The sequence below is a fragment of the Wyeomyia smithii genome, chromosome 1 (genome assembly GCF_029784165.1).
Source record: "Wyeomyia smithii strain HCP4-BCI-WySm-NY-G18 chromosome 1, ASM2978416v1, whole genome shotgun sequence".
In the NCBI taxonomy this organism is placed as follows: domain Eukaryota; kingdom Metazoa; phylum Arthropoda; class Insecta; order Diptera; family Culicidae; genus Wyeomyia; species Wyeomyia smithii.
In genome coordinates this window covers 124178167-124204729 of record NC_073694.1, presented here as the reverse complement: position 1 = coordinate 124204729, position 26563 = coordinate 124178167, and the positions used below count along the sequence as shown (strand labels likewise).

General features: G+C 41.4%; 1 protein-coding gene across 4 annotated transcripts in view; it reads left to right on the top strand.

The window, feature by feature from the left end:
• Positions 1-26563, top strand: part of LOC129720243 (cyclin-dependent kinase-like 4) — a 240501-nt gene that overhangs the window by 195067 nt on the left and 18871 nt on the right. For all 4 annotated transcript variants that reach the window (XM_055671710.1, XM_055671696.1, XM_055671702.1 and 1 more), the window contains 2 exons: positions 12789-12954; positions 13003-13253. In XM_055671710.1, coding sequence (XP_055527685.1) covers positions 12789-12954; positions 13003-13253 — 417 coding nt within the window. The remainder of the gene's footprint in view (positions 1-12788; positions 12955-13002; positions 13254-26563) is intronic.

Here is a 26563-nt window from a genome sequence, read left to right as displayed (position 1 = left end):
AGACAAATTGTCCAAGGTATCTTGCAATGGTCCTTGCAAATCGGCAGCTTTGGCTCCTGTAACAGAGATTACACTTTCGTCTGCAAGTTGTCTTATCGTGCATGAATTTGCCAGACATTCGTCGATGTCATTTACATAAAAGTTGTAAAGAAGGGGGCTTAAACATGAGCCCTGGGGAAGACCCATGTAGCTAATGCGAAAAGTTGCCGAATCGCCGTGCGAAAAATACATGTGCTTTTCGGACAACAAATTGTGCAAAAAAATGTTCAAGATTGGAGAAAATCCTTGTCGGTAGAGTTTACTCGAAAGAATGTCAATAGAAACGGAATCAAAAGCCCCCTTAATGTTCAAGAACGCAGACGCCATTTGTTCTTTGCAAGCTTACGCCAGCTGAATATCCGTTGAAAGCAACGCAAGACAATCATTCGTCTCTTTGGCACGGCGGAAGCCGAATTGAGTATTTGATAGTAGACCATTTGATTCGACCCAATGGTATAAACGACGGAGTATCATTTTTTCCATCAATTTCCGGATACAGGATAGCATTGCAATCGGCCTATAAGAGTTGTGATCAGAAGCTAAGTTTCCCTGGTTTTTGGATGGCGATCACCTTCACTTACCTCCAATCCTGCGGTACAATGTATTGCTCCAGGAACTTATTGAACAAGTTCAACAAGCGCCTCTTGGCATTGCCGGGTAGATTCTTCAACAAGTTGAATTTGATCCTATCTAACCCAGGCGCGTTATTGTTTCAGGACAGGAGGGCAACTAAAAATTCTGCCATCGTAAAAAGTGATTCTATCGCGTCGTGGCCCGGAGACGCACCGCGAACAATGTTTTGCTCACGAATAGAGTCCGGACATAATTTCCTGGCAAAATCAAATATCCATCGACTTGAAGACTCCTCGCTTTCGTTGACCGTTACGCGATTCCGCATTCTTCGGGCTGTGTTCCAAAGAGTGCTCATCGATGTCTCCCTCGACGTCTCGTTCACGAACCGACGCCAATATCCGAGTTTCTTTGCATTAGACAAGCTTTTAAGCTTGGTATCAAGCTCCGCATACCGTAAATAGTCGCCAGGTATACCTCCTTTCTGGAAGGCCAAAAACGCGTCGGATCTTTGCGTATAGACATCGGAGCACTCTTGGTCACACCACGGAGTGGGAGGCCGTTCTTTGATCGTTACGCCGGGATGTTTCTTCGTTTGGGCTTGCAACGCGGCGTCGTGAATCAAGCCCGCGAGGAGGTTGTATTCTTCAAGTGGTGGATGATGTTGAATCGGCTCGACCGCTTTTGAAATCATTTCCTCGTATAACTTCCAATCGACATTCCGTGTGAGGTCATACGGAATGTCAATTGATCGCATGCGAGTTGACCCGTTAGTAATTGAAATAAGAATAGGCAAATGGTCGCTACCGTGAGGATCGAGGATGACCTTCCATGTGCAATCCAACCGTAGCGACGTCGAACATAAGGATAGATCCAAAGCGCTTGGGCGCGCTGGAGGTTTCGGGATACGTGTCATTTCACCGTTGTTTAAAATAGTCATGTCGAAGTCATCGCAAAGGTTATAGATTAAAGAGGAGCGGTTATCATTGTAAGTGGAACCCCAAGCCACACCATGAGAGTTGAATTCTCCCAAAATCAAACGTGGCGAGGGAAGAAGTTCTATTAAATCAAAGAGCAGCCGTTGCCCAACCTGTGCTCTGAGAGGAATATATATTGAGGCAATACGAAGCTCTTTACCTTGTATTGTCATCTGACATCGACAACTTCGATGCCTGGATTCGAGGGGAGGTTAATACGATAGAAAGAATAGCACTTTTTAATCCCTAAAAGTACTCCTCCATATGGGGTGTCTCGATCAAGGCGAATAATATTAAAATCATGGAAGTTGAGATCAATATTTGAAGTAAGCCAAGTTTCACAAAGGGAAAATGCATCGCATTTGTTTTTATTCAATTAAACTTTAAACGAATCAATTTTTGGCAAAATACTTCTACAATTCCATTGTAAGACAGAGATAGAATCCTTCATATACGCAGATGAATTAGGCATCGAAGGATACAATCGCTGCTAGGAGGGGTCATTGGACAGTCAACTGCTTCAAAAATGATCTAACTGTTGGGAGGAATGCTGTAAGAAAAATTTTAATTGGATCGGGTACATTGAAAGTTTTAAAAATCCAGTCCACAATGTCAGAAAATTTCACTAATCCAGAGTTTGTTTCAACAACTGGGAGTGCAAAAGGAACAACTGGGGTTTTAGATGTACATGGCAGTGCTGGGAACTCCTTCTGGGACTTTAAATTTGCAAGCCCAGGAGGAGTTTGCTTCGGTTTTTCCGCAGCACTGTTTGTTTGTAACTTTCATTTCACTTTGAGAAATCTTAGGACCTTTTCTGGGAAGTTAAGGAGAGAAAATATTTTTCCTTTTCCTAGACTCCCCAGGATTGGCGTAAGATGTTCCCGCTGGTGAATCGTCAGAATCGGTTTCATCAGAGGACAACAGATCAAAAGGGTTTGATGTATTGGGAGAAGTGGTAACGGTCTTCTTCAGCAACTCAGCGTAAGAACGCTTCGAACGCTCTTTGAGAGACCTCTTTATTTTATCCCTGCGCTGCATGTACACCGCACATGTCGAGAGCTCATGCTGACTCTCCCCACAGTGAATGCATTTTTCAGCATTTTTACTGCAGGAATCATCCGCATGATACTCCCCACACTTGCCACAACGTGCCTTATTGCAGCAGTAGGCGGCGGTGTGGCCTAACTGCTTACAATTCAGGCAGTTCATGACGCGAGGCACATAAAATCGCACAGGGAGACGAACCCGGTGGACCGAGACGTGGCTTGGTAGTGCTGACCCGGCGAACGTAACTCGAAACGACGGAGTGTATACTGTTTTGCCACCGATGATCGATACTGACCGTAGTTGCTTGCAGTCGAGCACCTTTACATCGGGACATGTGTTGTTCTTAAAGCACCCTTTGGCACTTTCCAATATACACTCGACGGACAGACTCGAATCTGTTATGACACCGTCGATCTCCACGTCTCGTGCGGGTATGTAAACGCGATACTCGCGTGTGAAGAGCTCAGAGCAAGCTATATCGTTGGCCTCTTTCAGATTACTGACCACGACACGGAGCTTGTTAGGTCGGACCTTGGAAATTTCAGTCACGCCCTTGTACTCCTTTGTCAGGTCTTTGGAAATCTGCAAAATGTTCAACTGTTTCGATTTCGGTCCCGCCTTTGGCCGAAAATAGACAGTATAGCTGCCCTGGGCTCCGTCTGGGTAAAGCCTGTGGCGAGGGGGGACTGAAGAATGAACAGGGGAGGGGGTAACAGAAGGGTCAGGGTCAGAGGGGCTCGGGGATGGTGGTGCGGGCGGCGAGAGATCTACATCCACCGCGCTAAGTCTAGCGCACTAGCGCCGACAAGAACACGTACCTTTTTGCTTCTCCTTTCCAGCAAGGTTGGTTGTCCGATCGTTCAAAGCTGCGGCCGTTACAGTCAGCAGCACCAAACAGCCACCAGCAGCGAGCCGGGTGTGAGATCACTCTTCACAGCGATACAACTCCCTGTCAACTGATGGCTTCTTCTTTTTCCTCTTTTGTGTTGAAATTCTCGTCCACTGCTGTAGCACAAATCGGCTTATGCACCAGCTGGCAGTCACGATGCGAAACAGTTGCACAAAGGCGGGCGACCTTGAACTCGGATTTATTTCACTCGACCAGGCAAACAATGCCAACACTTGCTCACACGTCTTTTGTTTTATATTCTATCGGAGCGATTACCAAACACGTCCGATACTGATGCGTGTTCGGCACAGAATGATGATTGAACAGTTGAAAAAATAATTTTAACCCATAACGAGTCACCGTCATAAAAAGTTCTTAAATATTATCAATAGCTTCTGCGACACCAAAAATAATACAAATTGTTAAAACAAATCAAAAATTGTATTTATTTCAACAAATCAATGGTTAGTATGGAATGTTGTAAATTTGTAATGCAACAAATGAATAGATGCTTTTACTTAATGAAATTATGTGCAATTATCCTGTTTCTCTTCATTGCTACTTTTTCAATCTTTTTCAACCTAGGTCAACCTTGATAAAATCATCAAGTTCAAAGTCAGAATCACTGCTATAAATAATCTGAACTTGCTTTTGGAATTGCAATATTTTGTGTCCTCCATAAACAAGACTAACATTTCTGAGTTATGTGTTCAATCAGATAGGACCATGTTCATTTCATTCATTCATGAATAAAGTTTACTTTTTTGGTAACAGACCTAAAATATTTTTGATAAAATATCTGGCATTATTGAAACCAACCTTTGCTGACTTCAAAACAATGCTGAAAATTTTGGCAATTACAACTTTCTCTAAAACGGACAATGTATGTAATTATACAAGTAAGCGAAAAGTGAACGAGAACAGAAGGTTTTTTTTTCTTCATCTAATATTTATTTGACACGGCACAAATACAAATTAATGTTTAACGGCGCCAATTATATCTGATTTCTTACTCTCTAAAGTATCTTAATAACTAAAAGCAAATTTTTTATCCTCGCTGCCGACTACGAGCTCAAATTAAATCTAACTTAAGCTAGAATGGTTTGTTATTTGATGGTTTTCCATTGTCGCACTGTGGGGCAGAACCCAGAAAATTCACGACAAAACTCAAAAAAACGAAATTTAGTTTTCATGCCTCATTTTATTTTCTACTTGCAGTAGACATGTTATCGACTGGAAATCATGGTAATTCACTTTGAAAAATAATTTAGAAAATGGGCCATATTATTGTGAAAGGAAGGATTTACAAGGCTTGTAAAATGGAAGAAAAAAATTTCACAGATATTTTCCAGTAGGGCATGCAAATACTTAGAAATTATTAGCTAACTCATATGGTTCTCATAAAATAGAGTATAAACTAGAAGGTAATATGATATTAAGACAGTTTTGTTGAAAATAGGTTCGAAGGAGGCATAGTATTTAAAACAAGTTTTTTTGTAATTTTTCCTCGATTTCGGCAATATGAAAAACATAGAGTTCTACCAAAAACATCATATCAAGAAGACTGGCATCTCTGGATCGATCCCATATAAATGACAAGCGTCAAATCAAACAGCGCACTCCATCTGTTAAAGGAGGAAGTTTGCTATGAAAGTGCTGGTAATTACATCGCTGAGAAGACAGAGTATGCGTATGTGGTGGTCCAGTCTGTGCGTTCGGCTTGCGCTCGCATCGGCAGTACACACACTAGCATGCGTCAGTTCCACTTTTACTCAACAGACTGCACTGCCAAAACTGTCGCTCAATCTCAGGCAGAGTTCCCAGTCTTCTTGATATGATGTTTTTGGTTCTACGTTGTTCTGCTATGACACTATTATTGTACTAAAATACAAGGTATTGGCTAGTACTAAACCAAAAATCAGCTGCTACTAGTTGCGACTTACCGAGTAATTCGAGTTTTCGCAATGATTGTTTTCATGTCAATTCATGTAAAAAATCGTTGATCAGCAGGGTCCGTATCGATGTTTTTCCTACAATAGGCTTTGCTGAATGCTGATGTATGCAACACGACCATAATTGTGTTCGGGGGTCTTCTTTCAAAACTGACGTTCAGTAGTATGAAGACCCCTCAGAAATAATTTTTTTTAGGTTTAAATTAGTTTATTTGACACGGCACGATACATTTTCTGTTTTACTGAGCCAAGTACAATTCGTATTAATTCTACGTTAGCAGGGAAAAGAGGGAGGCCTTTTCTTTATTCTCGCGGCCGACTACGAGCTAGTGGGGATTTAAGGTGAGAGGAGGGGAGATACAATTTTGACTTAAAACTATTTTGGAACTTTGTTTTTCAACTGGTAGAGCAATTGTATTCTTGTTTGTTGTGGGTTCAAAATATTTGTGTAAGCATAGATGCGGGCTCTTCGTTTCCGTGTCTTCAGCATAGCATATTTGTATCCTTAATCTGACAAATAGACAAAGAAAATTTTAAATTTTAATGTCAGCGTTTTTCAGAAAGCAGTATAGCTGTGTCATGTACTGGAGATCACCGCTTCCCAGAATGTCTCTAACGGGTACGTTCGGTTGTTTTCCTCGGGCCCGAAGGGAATCTATAAGCTCGGACCTAACACCACAGTATTCGGTACACGACCAAACAACATGCTCGATGTCATGGTAGCCATCGCCACAAACGCAGTGATTACTGTCTACAAGCCCTATACGAAAGAGATGCGTGTTTAACGTGTAGTGATTGGACATAAGTCTGGACATCACGCGAATGAAGTCCCGACCTACATCCAACCCCTTGAACCATGCTTTCGTCGATACCTTAGGAAAAATGGAATGTAGCCACCGTCCCAGTTCATCTGAGTTCCATGATGATTGCCAACTGTTGAGTGTTCTCTGACGCAAAATGCTATAAAATTCATCATAAGCAATTGGTCTTTCATAAATATCGCCATCAATAGCACCCACCTTAGCAAAAGAGTCAGCCTTTTCATTACCCGGAATCGAGCAATGAGAAGGGACCCACGCTAAGGTAACCCGGTAATTTTTATCTGTTAAAGCACTTAAAAACCGCCGTATTTTCCCCAGGAAATACGGGGTGTGCTTCACAGGCTTCATCGATCGCAGAGCCTCAATGGCACTGAGACTATCTGTGAAGATGAAGTAGTGGTCTGTGGGTAGGGTTTCGATGATTCCAAGAGAGTACTGAATAGCAGCAAGTTCTGCGACGTACACGGAAGCAGGAGCATCGAGTTTGTAGGAGGCGGTAAAATTTTCGTGGAAAACACCGAAGCCAGTGGACTCATCTAGATTAGATCCGTCAGTGTAAAACCTTTTATCATAACTAACATGTTTAAACTTATTCGAAAAAATCTTAGGGATCTCTTGGGGTCGCAATTGATCCGGGATACCAGAAATGTCTTGTTTCATGGTGGTGTCGAAGAATATAGCATTATTAGAAGTATCTAAAAGTGCGACATTGGAGGAATCGTATGAAGAAGGATTAATATCTTGAGCCATATAGTCAAAATATAAAGTCATAAATCTGGATTGAGATTGAAGGTCGACCAACCTCTCGAAATTTTCAATTACTAATGGGTTCATAACTGTGCATCGAATTAGCAACCGGTAAGAGAGATTCCAAAAACGATGTTTCAACGGAAGAATACCCGCTAACACTTCAAGACTCATCGTATGGGTCGACTGCATGCAACCCAAGGCAATACGCAAACAACGATATTGTATTCTCTCTAATTTTATAATGTGCGTGTTCGCGGCGGAGCGAAAGCAGAAACAGCCGTACTCAAGAACTGACAATATCGTTGTTTGGTAAAGCCTTAGAAGGTCTCCTGGGTGGGCTCCCCACCAGGTTCCGGTAATCGTACGAAGAAAATTAATCCTCTGTTGGCATTTTCGTGTCAGATACCTAATATGACAAGCCCAGGTGCATTTAGAGTCGAACCAGACCCCGAGATATTTAGCGACTAAAACCTGAGAGATCGTTTTACCCGTTAGTAGGAGCTGCAGCTGAGCTGGGTTATGCTTCCTAGAAAAAACGACCAACTCAGTTTTCTCCGGAGAGAATTCGATACCCAGCTTAAGAGCCCATTCAGACAAATTGTCTAAGGTATCTTGCAATGGTCCTTGCAGATCGCTAGCCTCGCTACCAGTAATGGATACAACGCTATCGTCTGCAAGTTGCCTTAGCGTGCATGAATTTGCAAGACATTCATCGATGTCATTGACGTAAAAACTATATAAGAGAGAACTTAAACATGAGCCCTGGGGAAGGCCCATGTAACTAATTCGGGAAGTTGTCGAATCGCCATGTGAGAAATACATATGCTTTTCTGATAACAAATTGAGCAAAAAGTTATTCAGATTTAGTGAAAGTCCCTGCGAATGAAGTTTCGCGCTTAAAACTTCTACAGAGACAGAGTCAAAAGCCCCCTTAATATCCAAGAACGCAGAAGCCATTTGCTCTTTTCGAGCAAATGCGAGTTGAATTTCAGTAGAAAGCAACGCTAGGCAATCGTTCGTCCCTTTGCCCCGGCGAAAGCCAAATTGAGTATCTGAAAGTAACCCGTTTGTTTCGACCCATTTGTCTAACCGTAAGAGGATCATTTTCTCCATTAATTTCCGGAGGCAAGAGAGCATCGCAATCGGCCTATATGAATTGTGATCAGAGGCAGGTTTCCCGGGTTTCCGAATAGCAATGACTTTTACCTCCCTCCAGTCATGCGGAACAATATTTAGCTCAAGAAACTTGTTAAACAAGTCCAACAAGCGTCTTTTTGCAGAGTCGGGTAGATTCTTCAACAGGTTGAATTTTATTCTATCTAACCCTGGAGCCTTATTGTTGCACGACAGGAGAGCCATTGAAAATTCCAACATCGAAAATGGAGGCTCTTCCGTAGTTACTATAAACGCGTCGCGAAAGGTTTTCTGTTCCGGTACAGAATCCGGACAGACCTTTTTGGCAAAATCGAGTATTCAGCGATCTGAATACTCCTCACTCTCATTCGAAACGTCACGGTTCCGCATGCGCCTGGCGGTATCCCAAAGAGTGCTCATCGCTGTTTCCCTCGACAACGCGTTTACGAACCGCCGCCAGTACCCGCGTTTTTTCGCCTTTACTAAGCTCTTCATCTGCCTGCCCAGTGCCTCGTACTTTCGTAGTAGGTTGACAGTGCCGTACTCCCGGTAGTCCTTATACGCCGCGGACCATCGCGCGTACAGCTCAGAGCACTCTTTGTCCCACCATTTGTTGGGAGGGCGTTGTCTAATCGTTACCCCGGGTATCGGTTTCGTCTGAGCTTGCGTCGCGGCGTCGATTATCAAGCAAGCTAAGAACGCGTATTCTTCCTCCAGAGGAAGTTCCTCGTGAGTCTCGATAGATTCCGCTGTAATAGACTCATAACGCTTCCAATCAATATTACGTGTAAGGTCGTAGGAAATATTGATTGGGTTCGGGGGAGTTGAACCATTAGCAATTGATATAACGATTGGAAGATGATCACTACCGTGGGGATCGTTGATTACTTTCCACTGGCAATCTAACGCAAGTGATGTCGAGCAGAGGGATAGGTCAAGCACGCTTTCACGTGCTGGAGGATTAGGTACACGTGTCGCTTCCCCAGTATTCAAAAGTGTCATATTGAAGTCGTCGATCAAGTTACAAATTAAAGAAGATCGGTTGTCGTCGTACAGCGACCCCCATAGCGAACAGTGAGAGTTAAAATCTCCCAAAATCAAAAAAGGTGCGGGGAGCAATTCTGCTATATCAAGGAGTTGCTTCTGTTCAATCCGCGCGGATGGGGGAATATATAACGAAACAAGGCAAAGGTCTTTTCCATTCATATTCGTTTGAATGGCAACAACTTCAATATTCGAGATCGAGGGGAGGTCGATTCTGAAAAAAGAATAGCACTTTTTGATCCCTAAAAGTACCCCTCCACCGTGTGAGTCTCGATCTCGACGAATGATGTTAAAATCGTGGAAATTAAGTTGGTCATTTGAATTGAGAAAAGTTTCACAAAGCGCGAACGCATCACAATTGTATGTGTTTATCAAATGTGAAAATAAATCAAATTTGGGGATGATACTTCTGCAGTTCCACTGTAACACAGTGACAAAATTCCTAACCTCTTTCAACGTATTAGTCATCGAAAGATACGATAGCTGAAATGAGGGGCCAAGTTGCTGTGAGTTGCTTCAAAAAGGTTTTCACTGTTGGGAGAAGGGCAAGAAGAATGTTTTGAAGGGGATCTGGTATGTTGAATGTTTTAAATATCCACAATATCAGAGAATTTTATGAACCCTGTTTCTTTTATGTCTTCTGATCGAGAAATGGGTGCACGATGGGTTTTTGGTGCCCCAGGAAGCGGTGGGTACTCCTGGTTTGATTTGAAATTAAAACCGGGGGGTACTTGCTTCGGTTTTTCTTCACCGCTTCCTTTTTGTGTTGTCTTATTGGTCATTCCGCTAGGGGTTATCTTACGACCTTTGCGAGAAAGATTAGGAGAGTTGAGCATTCTCCTCTTCCTAGATCCCTCTGGCAAGGCATAGGAACACCCTTCGACGGGATCGTCAGATGTACCCTCATCGGTTGGCAAAAAGGAAAAGATGTTTCCTGTCGAGGGTGGCTCAGCCCTCTTAAGCATTTCTGCAAAAGAGCGCTTTGATCGTTCCTTAAGGGAACGCTTAATTTTTTCCTCGCGCTGTTTGTACGCGGGACATGCCGGAAGGTCATGCCGAGTTCCCTCGCAATAAAGACACTTTTCAGTATCCCCACTGCAGGCGTTCTCAGCATGATTGCCTCCGCACTTGCTACAGCGTGCCTTGTTGCAGCAGTAGGTGGCTGTGTGACCTAACTGCTTACAGTTTTGGCAATGCATGACCCGCGGTACGAACAGGCGTACAGGTAGACGAACCCTGTCCAAGCGGACGTAGTTCGGCAGCGCGGATCCGGCGAATGTTACTCGGAAGGAATCCGAAGGGAGGAATTTCTTCTTCCTTTCTTCGATGGATACTGAATGCAATTGCTTGCAATCCAGTATCTTTACACTTTGCATCAAGGGGTTTTTAAAACAGCCAACTCCATGACGCAAAATGTCATCGACAGTGAGATTCCCCTCGGTAACCACACCGTCGATTTCTACATCCTTGGCAGGGATGTACACGCGATACTCTCTCGTGAAGAGCTCGTAGCCAGCAATTTCGTTTGCTTGCTTCAAGCTACTCACGACAACTCGCAGTTTGTTCGGCCTCACCTTCGTAATCTCGGTTACGGCCGAAAAATGTTTTGCCAGGTCTTTGCCAATTTGAATAATATTCAATGGCTTCTTTATGGGCCGGAAAAAAACAACGTAGGGACCGCCAGCGGCATCTGGGTAAGCTTTTACCCGTACTTCCGGTACTCTTGGTACAGGACTTGGCAAAGGGGAGGGCACAGGGGAAGGTAGGGGTGAGCTGATGGGAGAAATTTCAATTTCTTCCCCGTTTGTTTCCACCTCCAGGAAAAGTTGCACCTGCATGTCGTCCATTTTGCGGGAGCGTTACGCTCTACCGCACACAAACGATAAATATTCAAATATGGGGGGGGGGGTTCAAGTAGTTGGTGTTAAATTTTAAAAACAATTTTTCAATCTACAATGGATCAAATAAAAAAAAGACAGTAATACTAATTCTAATAACAATAGTAATAATAATAATAATAATAATAATAATTATAGTAATAATATTATTAAAAACAATAATAATATCAATAATAATATTAATAATAATATTATAACATAGTAATAATATTGATAATAATAGTAAAAATTCTAAAGGTAATACGTCACCGAACGTCTAAGTCACGACCTCACGGCTGATAGTAGAATTAATCAAGCGTCTCCGCAGAACAAACAATGACGATCCAGCTTCGTGTTGAGACGCAGTGGCCGTGTCCTACACGCGACCTTGTAGATGCCACTTGTAGTTGACTTCCACTCGCTCGATCGTATGGTGGTCCGTGCTGCTAGCGGGGTAACAGCGGTGCGGGAGAATTATTCTTGCTGATATATCAGCTGCGTATCGAATCACTGGCGGGGTAGCCTGCCCCTACCAGTGTGCAGATGTTTCTGCCGATATATAACAGGCTATTGTTATCGCGCAGCACAAGAACTAATCGACAAAAAAACACCCGTACGATAACTCGTGTATTGTTATTTTGTGAACTCAAACGGAGATAAACAATTTGCGTCTAATCGAGACGAAAGCAAAACAACGAATGTCAGAAATAATTATTAGTACTAGGAAACAGTTTGTTATTGGATGAACAGTGTCTTAAACAAAAGTATGCGCTTAGTATCCATGCCAAATGGAATAAAATATAACAAGAGGAGCTCTTTGAAAGGAAACTTGACCAACTAATCTTTAATTGAACAATGTTCCTATTTGAAATATTTTGTCACAAACAATAACATTAAAATTATATTTTATATTCTTTCTCAAGAATGATGACACATCATAGGTAGGCAAAAAACTATACAAATGCAACTACAAACTTCCAATAATTCATTTCATGATGACTCGGAAATTCGAATATATCTCGGTTCGTCCTACAGTTGTAATATGTTCGACAACTTTATGTCAATTGATGATATAAACAACTTTCCCGAAGAAACAAAATGGCTAGCACCATTTCTTCAGAAGATAGATGTCAGCGCCATCTGTAGAAAAAAAAATTAAGCTGATGGAATACATTTTTCAGAAAGATGTTTTTATGGTGAACAACATTGCCGAAGACATGAACACCGTGGAATCAACTGTTAAGGAGTTATGTGGTTTTGTCGCGCCTACGGACCAATTTGCCCCACTGTGCAACGCAACTATAAGAGCACCCATTCGCAGCTATGGAAACTCTACCGCAACTATTGGAACGAAAGCGTGCAACACATTTTTGTTGAATTCACACCTCAAAGCGTGTTTCAAGCCAATTTTAAGGTGCAAAATTAGCAAGTAAAACCTATGTCGGCAGAAAATGAAAAACGTACTAGCTAGACTCGTTTTTCTTAGCTAAAACATGGCTAAACATGCATAACTCGTGCTTAGCTCCTCCACTATTGAGTCATTTACCCTATTTATTATAAATACTTAAACTACTAACAAACCACCTCTTATTTGAAAAATATCGATAATTATGATGAAGAATAATATCAACAGTTTATTCTGGAATTTTAAGCTGAAATGAAGAAAGTTATTTATTTTTTCTTTTCAGGGTTGTCCTGATAATCTCACTAAACAAATCACTTTTCAAACTATACTAGGAGTTGCATATTGTCATAAACAAGGGTGCCTACATCGTGATATAAAACCGGAAAACATTTTGTTAACAGCACAAGGACAAGTTAAACTGTGCGATTTTGGTTTCGCGAGGATGTTAAGTACGTGCATTTAAACTATTAAACAGCTATAACATTACTATGTTGCAGGTCCTGGAGAAAACTATACAGATTATGTAGCAACACGATGGTATCGAGCGCCCGAATTACTTGTAGGAGACACGCAGTATGGGACACCCGTTGACGTATGGGCGATTGGATGTGTATTTGCGGAGCTTGTTCGAGGGGATGCGCTATGGCCAGGAAGAAGTGATGTCGATCAATTATACTTGATTCGCCGCACATTGGGTGATCTTCTACCTCGTCATTTATCAATCTTTAACCAAAACGAGTTTTTTAAGGTATACACTTTGTTCTTTCATAGAGGTCATTCTACGCAAAATCGTCGCAAACCTGCTTCCATCATTTATATTTACGGCTACGAGCCAAAGTTGTAGTAACTGTTCATGTTGGACTGGACTAATATGTAAAAATCCCAGTTTTGTACCATTGAAACCACTTTTTGATCTATGAACTCACAACTTGTCATAACCTTTTTAATTGAACTTCTTTTTTCAACTATTGTATCTTGAAATAATTTGTAGGATTTTTGAAGAAAATTTTATGAGCAAAACCTCGCCGAAAGAATCAAAAAAATCGGGTGGGTGGAAAAAAAGTTTAGACTGGTTGTACGGAAAAACTGTCTGAGAATAATCTATCGAAAACGGATACTGCCTTGTAAAAAAATTACACACTGTAAAAAATTCTGAATATATGGTATCTACTTTATTGTCGACAGGTTTGTCCAATTATCGTCCGGGGGCTTAATGAAGTCATAAATAACTAATCTTCTGCAGGAAGATGCTATGCATTATGAAGAACTACCAGGTAAGAAATTAACGCTGTTGAGAAGAAAATGAAATTAACACTCTAGACCCTCCCGACGATAATAGGTGAAACCTGACGATAATAGAGTCGATACCCTATTTATTTACTTCGCAAAAAAGAGTTGTATTTTTGCTTTTTTTTTTTTTTTTCAAAGTAACATGAAGTGATAACAAGTTGTTGTTGTTGCCTTGACACCAAAAAGATTGGATGAATAATTTAAAAGCTATGGTTATGAACTCCTGAATTGTTCAACCAATATCTGCTGTCAATGAAAAAAAGCTCATAATTTAAAAAACTAAAATATTCCAAACATAATTTTGAAATATCTATAAAAAGAGAAACATTTAGAGCGTTAGTCGCCGCAGCCTGCCATAGCGGTCTGAACGATAGACGGCGCCCCGAGCAGCTCCTGTAGTTCATGGCAGTCCACCGAAGATAGTATGCAACACCTTCCGCTCGAAGACCGCAAGGGCTCGAAAGTGCCCCGTAAACTACACACATCAGGGCAGCTCCGTAACCGCAAGGTTACAGAGTCTGCTTTGATAAGCGGGTGGTCGTGGGTTTGAAGCTTAGTAGAATCAGGCCATTTGGTTGTCAAAGGCATAGATTTATTCTCATGCTCTCCACCAGGTACCCTTCCTTCAATCTGAGTTCTACAGTTGACTCCCCTTCTAACAAAAATAAGTCCCTATTATAGTAAAACAGGTGTGAGTAACGATAAAAGTTCTCTCCAGGGAATTGTAATTAGGCGATATTGTTCGGATGGACAGAGGCTCGGTCCTTTTTCTTTCGCTTCATATTATTGGTAGTATCACTATTGAAGTAAGTGATACGCTTATCGTTCATATTCGTGCTTGTGTGTAAGTTTCAACAGTGCGGAGTACAGAAAACACTTGGGCAATATTTATTTATTTATTTATTTACTGATCTTCGATAGTATCGTACAGACAGTCCTAAATATTAGCTTATTCTAGATTTAAAAGTAGTTCTATTCACATCAAAGTAATAATAATCAGATACAACATTAAATACACGACAACACATATCAATTGGATTGTTCTGGCCAAATAAAGTGAGATGCCTAGGAAGTCTGAAGAAATGCGTTCGTCTTGTGGTTCGATATGGCACATTAAATTGAATTCGTTCTAGTAGTTCCGCGCTATCAACGTTGTTTCCGAGAAGGTTAAAGATAAACAAGTGTTGTAGTAGACTTCTCCTGTTAGTCAGAGTTGGATAAGAGCACATCGATGTTCGTAAAATGGCAAACGGTGTGAGCTGCTCTGCGTTGCTGTTCGTGTACTGTGGAACCATTTCGCCTAGAAAAAATAGCAAGAAACAAAAAAATAAGTGTTTCGGTTAGTTTATGTAGGAATAGGATTATGGGAAGCAAAGAAGGGATAATTTGAGGAATGAAATAAAGGAAAAATTGAAGTTACTTACCTGAAAGCATACCATCATGATGCCGTTCAGTTCACTATTAAACACGAACGGGGAAGTCAAAACAAACCAGCAATCAATGGAAGATGGCCGATGATCGATCGATACTTAGGTCACTTTCAAACTATCCGTCTTGCTCGGAATGAACTCAGTCGATGAATGTTGAGGGGAAGTTAAAAGGAGATAATTGCTGATAACGCATATACCGCTTGGAACAATGCAAATTGATAGTTAAAGAGTAATCCCTGATTTCAGCTCTGAAAGAGTTACAGTTTTGAAATTTGAATGTGGAAAAGAAGAGATTGGCGCTATATAAGCGATTAGAAAGCGTCGTCAGTTTTTTTGGAGAAACAAAGTCTCAAGCTGGCGAATGCAGAAGCATAGCCAATCAAGTACACAAGAAATATATTTTTTGAAAGTCTGTGGAACGTTAAAAGGGGGAAGTGTATCTCCAATACAAATTTGATAGTAAGGACGGGAGGTTTTGGTATTGTTGCTGGAGTTGAGCGTCGTCGCTGCGATCCCGCGGTGAGTCAAGCTTGATGCGTATAGTGTGTGCACATACTGCGACGAGGGAAATCGATGCATAAGAAGATTTGCGAATTGTACAAATTGTAAATAGTGTAAATAGTAGTCTTAGGAATTAGAAATTATAGAAATTAGGAATTAGAACTATCGATACATTATTTTTTCTTTGCTTAAGTTGGTAAATCCCTGGGTTCCTATTCTCGGAGTGGTTCCAAGGTATCGGTTAAATTTAGACGCGCACCGAATCCCTGAGATTCAAAGGGGGAGTCTCATTCTCGTAACCTTATAACGGATAGGATCATCCCAAACAGGAATCGGGTGCTACTCATCTTTTTGCGTGCAAAGCACACGCCGTTGGAAGACTGCACAATAATTTCTAAAGAGACGAGTAAAAGCAGTTCGGATTGCACTGTACATTCGTTTCCAAAGAGACAAGTAAGTGCAGGTAGCATGTCACAACAGAGATGCCAGAACTATTTCGTGAAAGTCCGTAGATTCTACGGATTTTTTGGGATTTCTACGGATTTCCGATGTTTTCTTCTTCTTTTATACGGATTTCCCATATATTTGTAAATCCGTAGAAGTGAACAAATCCGTAGATCTACGGATAAATCCGTAGATCTGGCAAGCCTGTGTCACAACACACTGTATCCGTCTCTTTCCGGAGATGTATCTTACTCAGGGATCGGATGTTCAATTTGCTTAATATTTAATGAAATAAAATTTTGAGTGCTTATAAAAATTAATGTCAATTTCGAAAAATCTGTAAATCTGTACTTTTCGACGAAAATCTGTATATCTGTATATACAGATTCTGTACCGTTACTTCGGCCAAAAATCTGTAAAATACAGATTAATCTGTACATGTGGCATCCCTGGTTGGGAGACTGCACATCAATTTCCAAAGAGACGAGTAAAAGCAGTTCGGATCCCTTTCGTGTCGTTCAGGAGACCTCACAGAATTTACCCCAGTATAGTGCTGAGAGACGTACCGTGACTGCGGGTAATTCTGCGCAGCACATTTTCCCGCGCACACAGCTTATAAAACTGTTTGCTACAGTAAATTTTACTAAAACATACCTAATCTCTGTACTATTATAGCAGACTATGCTTTGCACATGGTAAAGCACACAAATCAACTGTGTTTTAGTAAAGTTTACTGTTGAAAAATAGCTTTTTAGGATGAGTGCGCGGAAAACGTGCTGCGCAGAATTACCCGCAGTCACGGTAGTTTCTACCTCAGAAAATTTCTTGGGCTTTGTGTGCCTCTTTGTTGAGAGAGTTTTTGATCACAGCTAGTGATGCCACATATTCAGATTAATCTGTAGTTATACAGATTTTATTTTTCGACATTTTCACGCATAACGATCATCTGTGTTGTATGAGGATGCGGATCACACCTTTTCAATAAGTGAAAAATGAACCGTACAACGCATATTATTGTTTTGAAAGGTATGCTTCTATGTTGAACAACAGATTGAAAAAAATTGATCTTACAACACTAAATGAAGGCACAGCTTAATGCTTTTAAAGTTGAATAGCACCTAAACATAAAGAGGCGTCAAAGAACATCTTGTACAGTAGACTTTAAAACAAAACCCATGTTTATCACATATTTAAGAGAGGAAATTGTTCCTTTTCTAGGTGCTTCTTATTCTCTATAATTCGACGTTTTAAAGATATCATTGATTACGGACTTTCTCGACTTTCCAACGAACCAACAAAATTAAGCTAGCTTTACATTTCTTGTGCAGTAGTTAAATGTATTTAAAAATGCGAGTGGCAACCCTGATTATGCCTGTGCTGTGTGAAAATTTTGCCCGTTTGCGGCTTCCTGCTGACTCGTAGGGGGAATAGGGGCTTAATGGGCTCCTAATTCGGTTGCTGATTTAAGCATGGAAAACGACAAAAATTTAAGGGCTGTCTTCCGTGCAAAACTTGAATTAACTATTTATAAATAAAGGTACACTATTCACAAATTTAAAAGTTTATCGTATAATGGTGAAAAACACAAATTAGATTCATGCTTATAAAACTAGCAATCAGTCGATGTGTGGGGAACAATGAGCTTCCCACTGGGGCATAATGAGCACTCTTATAGAACATATCTGTGTAGAAGTACAACTAATGGGCCAACGTTTGTCGCGAGATGCCATGATACTTGGCGGCTTGTTTCGTAAATGTCCCGTCGCGCCTTATGGTGGCCAATTCTGCCTGCAGTCCCTTTTTCTGACTGATTCGGCTTCAAAGATTTTCTAATATATGTTCGCACCATCACTGTAAACAAACACTGACTATGGAAACAGAACAAGTCTCACAAGTCTACTGAGATGAATTTCAGGTAAATTTATGTGACAACACACCTTGTCTTATTTCACCCCAACTATAGGTGACAATTTCGCTCCTATCGAATTAGTTAAAGCTAATATGAGATTTTAACACTAATTATAGCTTAAAATCAAAACAACAATGATGGTGAAATTTGGGGTACGACCCATACGTCATATTGATGTGTCTACATACTTGATTGAGCCACGACCGTATAAGCTTATTTTGTAGTGCGCAATAATAATAATTTTTCCAACATCCGGGAACCAAGTTTGTTTTTTTTTCAGTATATTTCCATGTTTTAAACAAATAAATCACTTTTGTTCTACATCAAGATATACTGTAGTAACTACGGAACAGTTCCACATACCACATTGTATTAAAAAATGCGTAGTTTCGCATATAAGAGGGGTGCCCATTTCACCCCGTGTGCTTATTATGCCCCTCATCCCCCTACACAGATTTTAATGCTACAATCGTAGCAAGTTTCGAACGCTTTCATTGCACATAATTGCACAGAGACATTTCCGGAAAGAGACGGATAAAGAGTGCTGTGACATGCGAACTGCACTTACTTGTAGCATTGGCCGATATCGTATCGATACTTGGGCCCTAAATATCGCTATTTTTTATCGATGCAAGCGACTTCGATATCGAGCTGGATCGATACTTTCACCCCGATATATTTTCGATACTGAAGAGAAACTATAAAATCGGGAAATATTCTTGATTGCTACAAATTGTCTAACGGAAAAGCCTTGTAGGGGTGCGCGGATATAATCTATCGCGTTAAAGTCTTCTACAAACAGTGCAGAAATTTGGTTTGTGCTCTTTTTGTAAAAGACACCAACAGGATTGAATATAACCGCTCATTTCTAAGGCGGTTTTTCAATGCTGCCGCATTTGGTAATACTGTCTGTGCAGAGCAAAATCGTAAGCGCCGAGTTTTTGCAAAAAGGCAGGCAATAAAGAATAAGAACCCAGGATTATCGTGCTGCCCTATATTTCAAATAAGGACGCAGACGCGCGTATGCTATTGCATTGATTTGTGTGTGTGACATATAATTCTGTCACCACTGTCCCATTCTGGTACCATTAGTCTATTGACCGCAGGGATACAAATTATGCAGATTTGTCTTCAAAACGCAGATTTTTAGAGTCGGTGTGCAGATTTTTATTGATTCGCAGATAATTATATTTTTTCCAGAGTCTCTGCAGATTTTTGTCAGAGTTTCTTAATATTTACGCAGACTTTCTCAACATCTGTGAAAATTTTTGCAGACTTTTGCCTGCGCGAACGTATTTTTCAAATCACAGACAAATTTTTTTCAGACTTTAAGCAAATTTTGTCTGTTTTTCGAATAGTTGCTTACATTTTTCAAAAACACCTGGCATCTCTGATTTTCGGTAATAATGATCAAGAAGATATGGTAATTTTTCATAGACCTGTTTCAAGTAGCAGGCAGAGTATCGATACAGCTGGTATCGATGCTCCTCCCTCGATATCGACCAAGCATCGATACCACCAGGGAAAAATTATCGATACTCGAGTATCGATACATCTACAATTTTTGGCCAATGCTTGTCTCTTTGGAAACGAAATGTACAGTGCAATCCGAACTGCTCTTACTCGTCTCTTTAGAAATTATTGTGCAGTCTCCCAACGGCGTGTGCTTTGCACGCAAAAAAATGAGTAGCACCCGATCTCTGACTCTCAAATATAAAATCTCTCTCTCCTTCGTCTCTTACTCTTTCCAAATATTGGAGACGTGCACAAAAATCTGCGAGACGCACGAAGATTTTTTGCACAGCTCTGAGTAGTTAGACGATCCCTGATCCCAAGGCACCATTCTCAGGGCGCACAGTGGTCTGGAACTGCATATAGTTGGAAAAAAAGTCAATTTCTCAACTTAATGTAGCGAGTAGGTACTCTTCGGGAATCACTTCCGCAAGGTTTTAACTATGTGAAAATGCATCAGAATATTCGGATTATTAATGTTGTGTTGTATCATTTACTTAGTTGTAAAAGTAGGCTTTTTGTGTACCCACAACTTTATTATTTTCACGTTGTTTACCCAGGTGATTTATTACATAATGCATATATATTTAGGCAAAACTTGTTTAATTCGAGGGATCATCCATAAATAACGTACTTTTTTTTCAATGGGGAGGACGCCTGATGGCACTACTGGTGGTTAAAGATCATATAATTCTAAAAAAAGAAAAAAGTGCCAAAAAATATAAAAAATTGGATTTTGTGCTTTATGGACGACCCCAAACAAAAAATGGATGCCAAATTCGTGTTCAGCGCCCCAAAATGATGTAAATACTAAGTTTTTGTCGCATTTATCGACACTTGTTTTCCTTGGCCAGCCTTTGTATGGAGTCGCCCCACTGTGCACTGTTGAAGCGGTGGTCAAATCGGCAGCAACAGTAGCAACAATCATTCCGTCCCGAATAGGATTGGGCGATCTTCGGGGAAAGATCGATTCTGAGAATCGATTCATTCAAACGGTCCTTGGATCGATCCACCCAAAAGATCGGAGCTGCGGAATCGATCTCAACTGGATCGATCTTTTATAGCACTTTTTTGCGGCGCTGTGAAATTCATACTAACTGATTGGAACTAAAGTTTATAATGTTATAGCACCGTCCGTGGTTATAATGCACAGGAGATAGAATAGATTGTTTTATCAAGTTCGAAAGGTTGTTGAAGAAATATACCTAAAAGTTTACATCATTTGAAAACTTTGGTTATGTGTTTGTTAGCGTGTCGGAACATCATTCAAAATACATTGCAGAATCATACGTCAAAATATCACACTTTTTCTCTATTGTGTGTGGAATGTGATACAGGATAGCAATGATTTTGAGATGGTCGGTGTGCGACCAGTCCGGACCAAGCCCCATTTTTTTCGAAAATTAAGTCACTGACGAGGCGGGTAAAATGTTGTATTAGGGATCGCAAGTAAAACTTGGCTGCTGACAACTGAGTCGAACAGTTTCGCAGGCGAGCTATTTGTCCAAAACCCAGCCGACTCGCCATCTGTAATACCAAAATTGGTCAGGCGAGTAACTCGCCGCTCGCCTCGTTTTCTGTGATACGCCAGAAAAAAGTCGAATTTCGCTCGTTGGGTTATGTTTAGTTGAGTTACGTTTTAGTTGGGCTCCCGCTCGTTGGGCTATAGCCACAAGCCCTATATATAGGGTTTGTGGATGCATTTTAACGCAGAAAGTAGAATTCATTCAAATAAAAACAAATGAAGCTGAGTATAAATGTAAACAAACAATATTTTAATCAATTGTTAGAAAAACAATATAAGTTTTCTGGCGTAATAATGCAACGTAGAGCTATGCGTATTTTTGAAAGTATTTGAGAACACGTTATGATTGAGCACTCATTTTTGGCTTCAAATGTGTGATGTGTGGCTTAAATGAGCCAATTTCGAATTTGGCCCTATGCTGCACTTTTCGTATTTCTTTGCAAATTTGACCTTTTGCATGGCATCAAACGAAGCTCTATTAATATGGAAAACATTGAAGAAAATCCAAAAAAGTAGGAGAGAAATTAGTACAAGCAAGATCATTCTCAACGAATGGTTTTGAACTTTTGCGGTTTGTCAACCAACTCAACGGTTTTATAGAACTTTTCTGCGTTCCCAGTTGTAGTCCTAACAACAAGAAACAATCGGTGTGCTCTTTGATCGATTTGCAACTTTGACAGCTCAGCCCGACGACTGATAGTTTTTCACTAGATGGGCTGCGGGTTCAGTGCAACTAGCGAAATTCGACTGTATAACCAAAATTTCCTAGAACTTTGAGCGCCGATTACTCGAAATAATGTTTTTGGAGCTTGGTTCGATTTGAATGCACGCCGATCATATCATATTTGCTAGTTCGTCACCAGTTGCATTTTTTTGCAGGAATGGAATGGACTATAAGGAGGCATAATAATGTCATAATCGCACGCAACCATTCAAAACCCGATAAAACAACGAAACACGATCACTGACAATGACTCAAAATTGGATCTAAAAAAATTGCTGCATGCTGAAACATAAATTAAATTTTTAAAAGATCGAAAAGATCAAATAGAAAAGTAAACGATCTTTTCGATTTTTTCAGGGCTGAAAAATCGATCAAAAAAATCGAAGATCGGAGCGGAAAAGATCGATTCTCTTTAGATCGATCCAAGATCGACCAATCCTAGTCCCGAACGCTCGACGAAAACGGACGCATTAAGTGATTGTCTCGCTATAAAGTCGCTATTGTGTGAAGAAGAAAAGAAGCATTGCTTACTCGGTCGTGTTTCAAAGAGTGCGAAGTGCGGTGTAAAGACAAACTGATAATCCGAAGGTCATCCTGCTATTGTGCTATAGCTGTGCCGCTGTGAAGCTGCCCGTTCCAGCACCGAAAGACTCGGTGATTGTGCTATTGAAGACAACAAAGAAGAAGAGGTACGTGATTCTTTGCCACTGTACTGTTGCGCTAGTTTGAACGCAATGGATGTGGATCCCTTAGCCCCCGATCCCCCGTCTCCAAACCCACCCGACCCTGTCCCTCCTGTTCACCCCCCCTCTGTCCATGCTTTAGTCAATCCTCGTCCCAGGCTCTACCCAGACGGATCAACGGGTCCACTGGTTCTCTACATGAGGCCCAAACCAGGAGGAAAATCACTGAAAACGTTACAAATCGCGAAAGATCTGACGTCACGATACAAGGCCGTGACCGAAATTGCAAAAGTCAGCCCAAACAAGCTCCGTGTCGTGGTCAATGATCTGGATAAGGCCAACGATATAGCTCGCTCTGAGCTCTTTACACGCGAGTATCGCGTGTATGTACCTGCACGAGACGTGGAGATCGACGGTGTAATAACCGATTCGAGTCTGACTGTTGAGTGTATTCTGGGAAGCGGCGTCGGCTGCTTCAAAAAATCCACTACCGAGGCGAAAGTATTGGATGTTAAGCAATTACGGTCCATGTCGCTCGTCTCCGGTAAAAAAGTATACACTCCGTCAGACTCGTTTCGCGTTACGTTTGCCGGATCTGCACTCCCTAGCCACGTTTCTATCAACCAGGTTCGTCTGCCTGTGCGTTTGTATGTGCCCCGTGTTATGAATTGCACCAATTGCAAGCAGTTAGGCCATACAGCCGCCTACTGCTGCAATAAGGCACGGTGTGGCAAGTGTGGGGAGACTCATGCGGAAGATTCTTGCAGTGTAAACGCTAAAAAGTGTATTCACTGCGGGGAAAATCTGCATGAGCTTTTCGCATGCCCGGTGTACATGCAACGCAGAGATAAAATTAAACGATCTCTTAAGGAGCGCTCAAAGCGTTCTTACGCTGAGATTCTTAAGAAGACCGTGACCACTTCTACCATAACATCGAACCCCTTTGATCTGTTGTCTTCAGATGAAACCGACTCTGACGAACCACTAGAGGGAACTTCTTTTGCCTGTCTTGGGGAGACTAGAAAGAGGAAAAATCTTTCCTCTCCTAAGCTTCCCAGGAAAGGGCCTAAGGTTTCTCAAGATGGAATGAATAATACGAACAAATCTAAAAGTGCTGCGGAAAAGCCGAAGCAAACTCCTCCTGGGCTTGCAAATTTAAAGTCCCAGAAGGAGTTCCCAGCACTTCCTGGAACATCTAAAACCCCAGTTGTTCCATTTGCACACCCAGATAATCAAATTAACTCTGGTTTGGTGAATTTTTCTAACATCGTGGACTGGATTTTTGAAAACTTCAATATACCTGATCCAATTAAAAATTTCCTCACAGTACTTCTCCCAACAGTTAGATCATTTTTGAAGCAGTTGACTGCCCAATGGCCCCTCCTTGCAGCGATTGTATCCTTCGATGCCTAATTCATCTGCGTATATGAAGGATCCTATCTCTGTCTTACAGTGAAATTGTAGAAGTATTTTACCAAAAATTGATTCACTTAAAGTTTTGATAAATAAAAACAAATGCGATGCATTTTCCCTTTGTGAAACTTGGCTTACTTCAAATATTGATCTCAACTTCCATGATTTTAATATTATTCGCCTTGATCGAGACACCCCATATGGAGGAGTACTTCTAGGGATTAAAAAGTGCTATTCTTTCTATCGTATTAACCTCCCCTCGATTCCAGGCATCGAAGTTGTCGCATGTCAAATGACAATACAAGGTAAAGAGCTTTGTATTGCCTCAATATATATTCCTCCCAGAGCACAGGTTGGGCAACGGCTGCTCTTTGATTTAATAGAACTTCTTCCCTCGCCACGTTTGATTTTGGGAGACTTCAACTCTCATGGTGTGGCTTGGGGTTCCCCTTACAATGATAACCGCTCCTCTTTGATCTATAACCTTTGCGATGACTTCGACATGACTATTTTGAACAACGGTGAAATGACACGTATCCCGAAACCTCCAGTGCGCCCAAGCGCTATGGATCTATCCTTATGTTCGACGTCGCTACGGTTGGATTGCACATGGAAGGTAATCCTCGATCCTCACGGTAGCGACCATTTGCTTATTCTTATTTCAATTACTAACGGTTCAACTCGCATGCGACCAATTGATATTCCGTATGACCTCACACGGAATGTCGATTGGAAGTTATACGAGGAAATGATTTCAAAAGCGGTCGATTCGATTCAACATCATCCACCGCTTGAAGAATAAAACCTCCTCGCGGGCTTGATTCTCTACGCCGCGTTGCAAGCCCAAACGAAGAAATACCCTGGCGTAACGATCAAAGAACCGCCTCCCACTCCGTGGTGGGACAAAGAGTGCTCCGATGCCTACACGCAAAGATCCGACGCGTATCTGACCTTCCGGGATACAGACGATGCCGACGACTTTAAACGTTATTCGGAGCTTGATACCAAGTTTAAAAGCTTGACTAAGGCAAAGAAACGCGGATATTGGCGTCGGTTCGTAAACGAGACGTCGAGGGAGACATCAATGAGCACTCTTTGGAACACAGCCCGAAGAATGCGGAATCGCGTAACGGTCAACGAAAGCGAGGAGTCTTCAAGTAGGTGGATATTTGATTTTGCCAGGAAAGTATGTCCGGACTCTGTTCCCGAGCAAAATATTGTTCGTGATGCGTCTCCGGGCCACGACGCGATAGAATCACCTTTTACGATGGCAGAATTTTCAGTTGCCCTCCTGTCCTGTAACAATAACGCGCCTGGGTTAGATAGAATCAAATTCAACTTGTTGAAGAATCTACCCGGCAATGCCAAGAGGCGCTTGTTGAACTTGTTCAATAAGTTCCTGGCACAAAACATTGTACCGCAGGATTGGAGGCAAGTGAAGGTGATCGCCATCCAAAAACCAGGGAAACCAGCTTCTAAACACAACTCTTATAGGCCGATTGCAATGCTATCCTGTATCCGGAAATTGATGGAAAAAATGATACTCCGTCGCTTAGACCACTGGGTCGAATCAAATGGTCTGCTATCAAATACTCAGTTTGGCTTCCGCCGCGCCAAAGGGACGAATGATTGTCTTGCGTTGCTTTCAACAGATATTCAGCTGGCGTATGCTCGCAAAGAACAAATGGCGTCTGCGTTCTTGGACATTAAGGGAGCTTTTGATTCCGTTTCTATTGACATTCTTTCGGGTAAACTTCACCGACAAGGATTTTCTCCAATTTTAAACAATTTTTTGCACAATTTGTTGTCCGAAAAGCACATGCATTTTACGCATGGTGATTTGGCAACTTTTCGAATTAGCTACATGGGTCTTCCCCAGGGCTCATGTTTAAGCCCCCTTCTTTACAATTTTTATGTAAATGACATCGACGAATGTCTGGCAAATTCATGCACGATAAGAAAACTTGCCGACGACAGCGTGGTCTCTGTTACAGGAGCCAAAGCTGCCGATTTGCAAGGACCATTGCAAGATACCTTGGACAATTTGTCTGCTTGGGCTCTACAGCTAGGTATCGAATTCTCTCCGGAGAAGACTGAGATAGTAGTTTTTTCTAGGAAGCATGAACCTGCTCAGCTCCAAGCACAATTAATGGGTAAAACGATCTCTCAGGTTTTGGTGCATAAGTATCTTGGTGTCTGGTTCGACTCTAAGGGCACCTGGGGTTGCCATGTTAGGTATCTGATGAAGAAAAGTCAGCAAAGAGAATCGTACAATAACCGGATCATGGTGGGGAGCCCACCCAAGAGACCTTATAAGGCTTTACCAAGCAACGATATTGTCTGTAACTGAGTACGGGTGTTTCTGCTTCCGCTCCGCAGCAAACACACATTTGATCAAACTGGAGCGAATACAATATCGTTGTTTGCGTATCGCCTTAGGTTGCATACAATCGACCCATACGATGAGTTTGGAGGTCTTAGCCGGAGTTCTACCATTGAAAAACCGCTTCTGGAGCCTGTCTTCTCGTATTCTTATCAAATGTGAGGTCTTGAACCGTCATGTGATTGAAAATTTTGAAAGGTTAATCGAACTCAGTTCTCAAACCCGTTTTATGACATTGTATTTC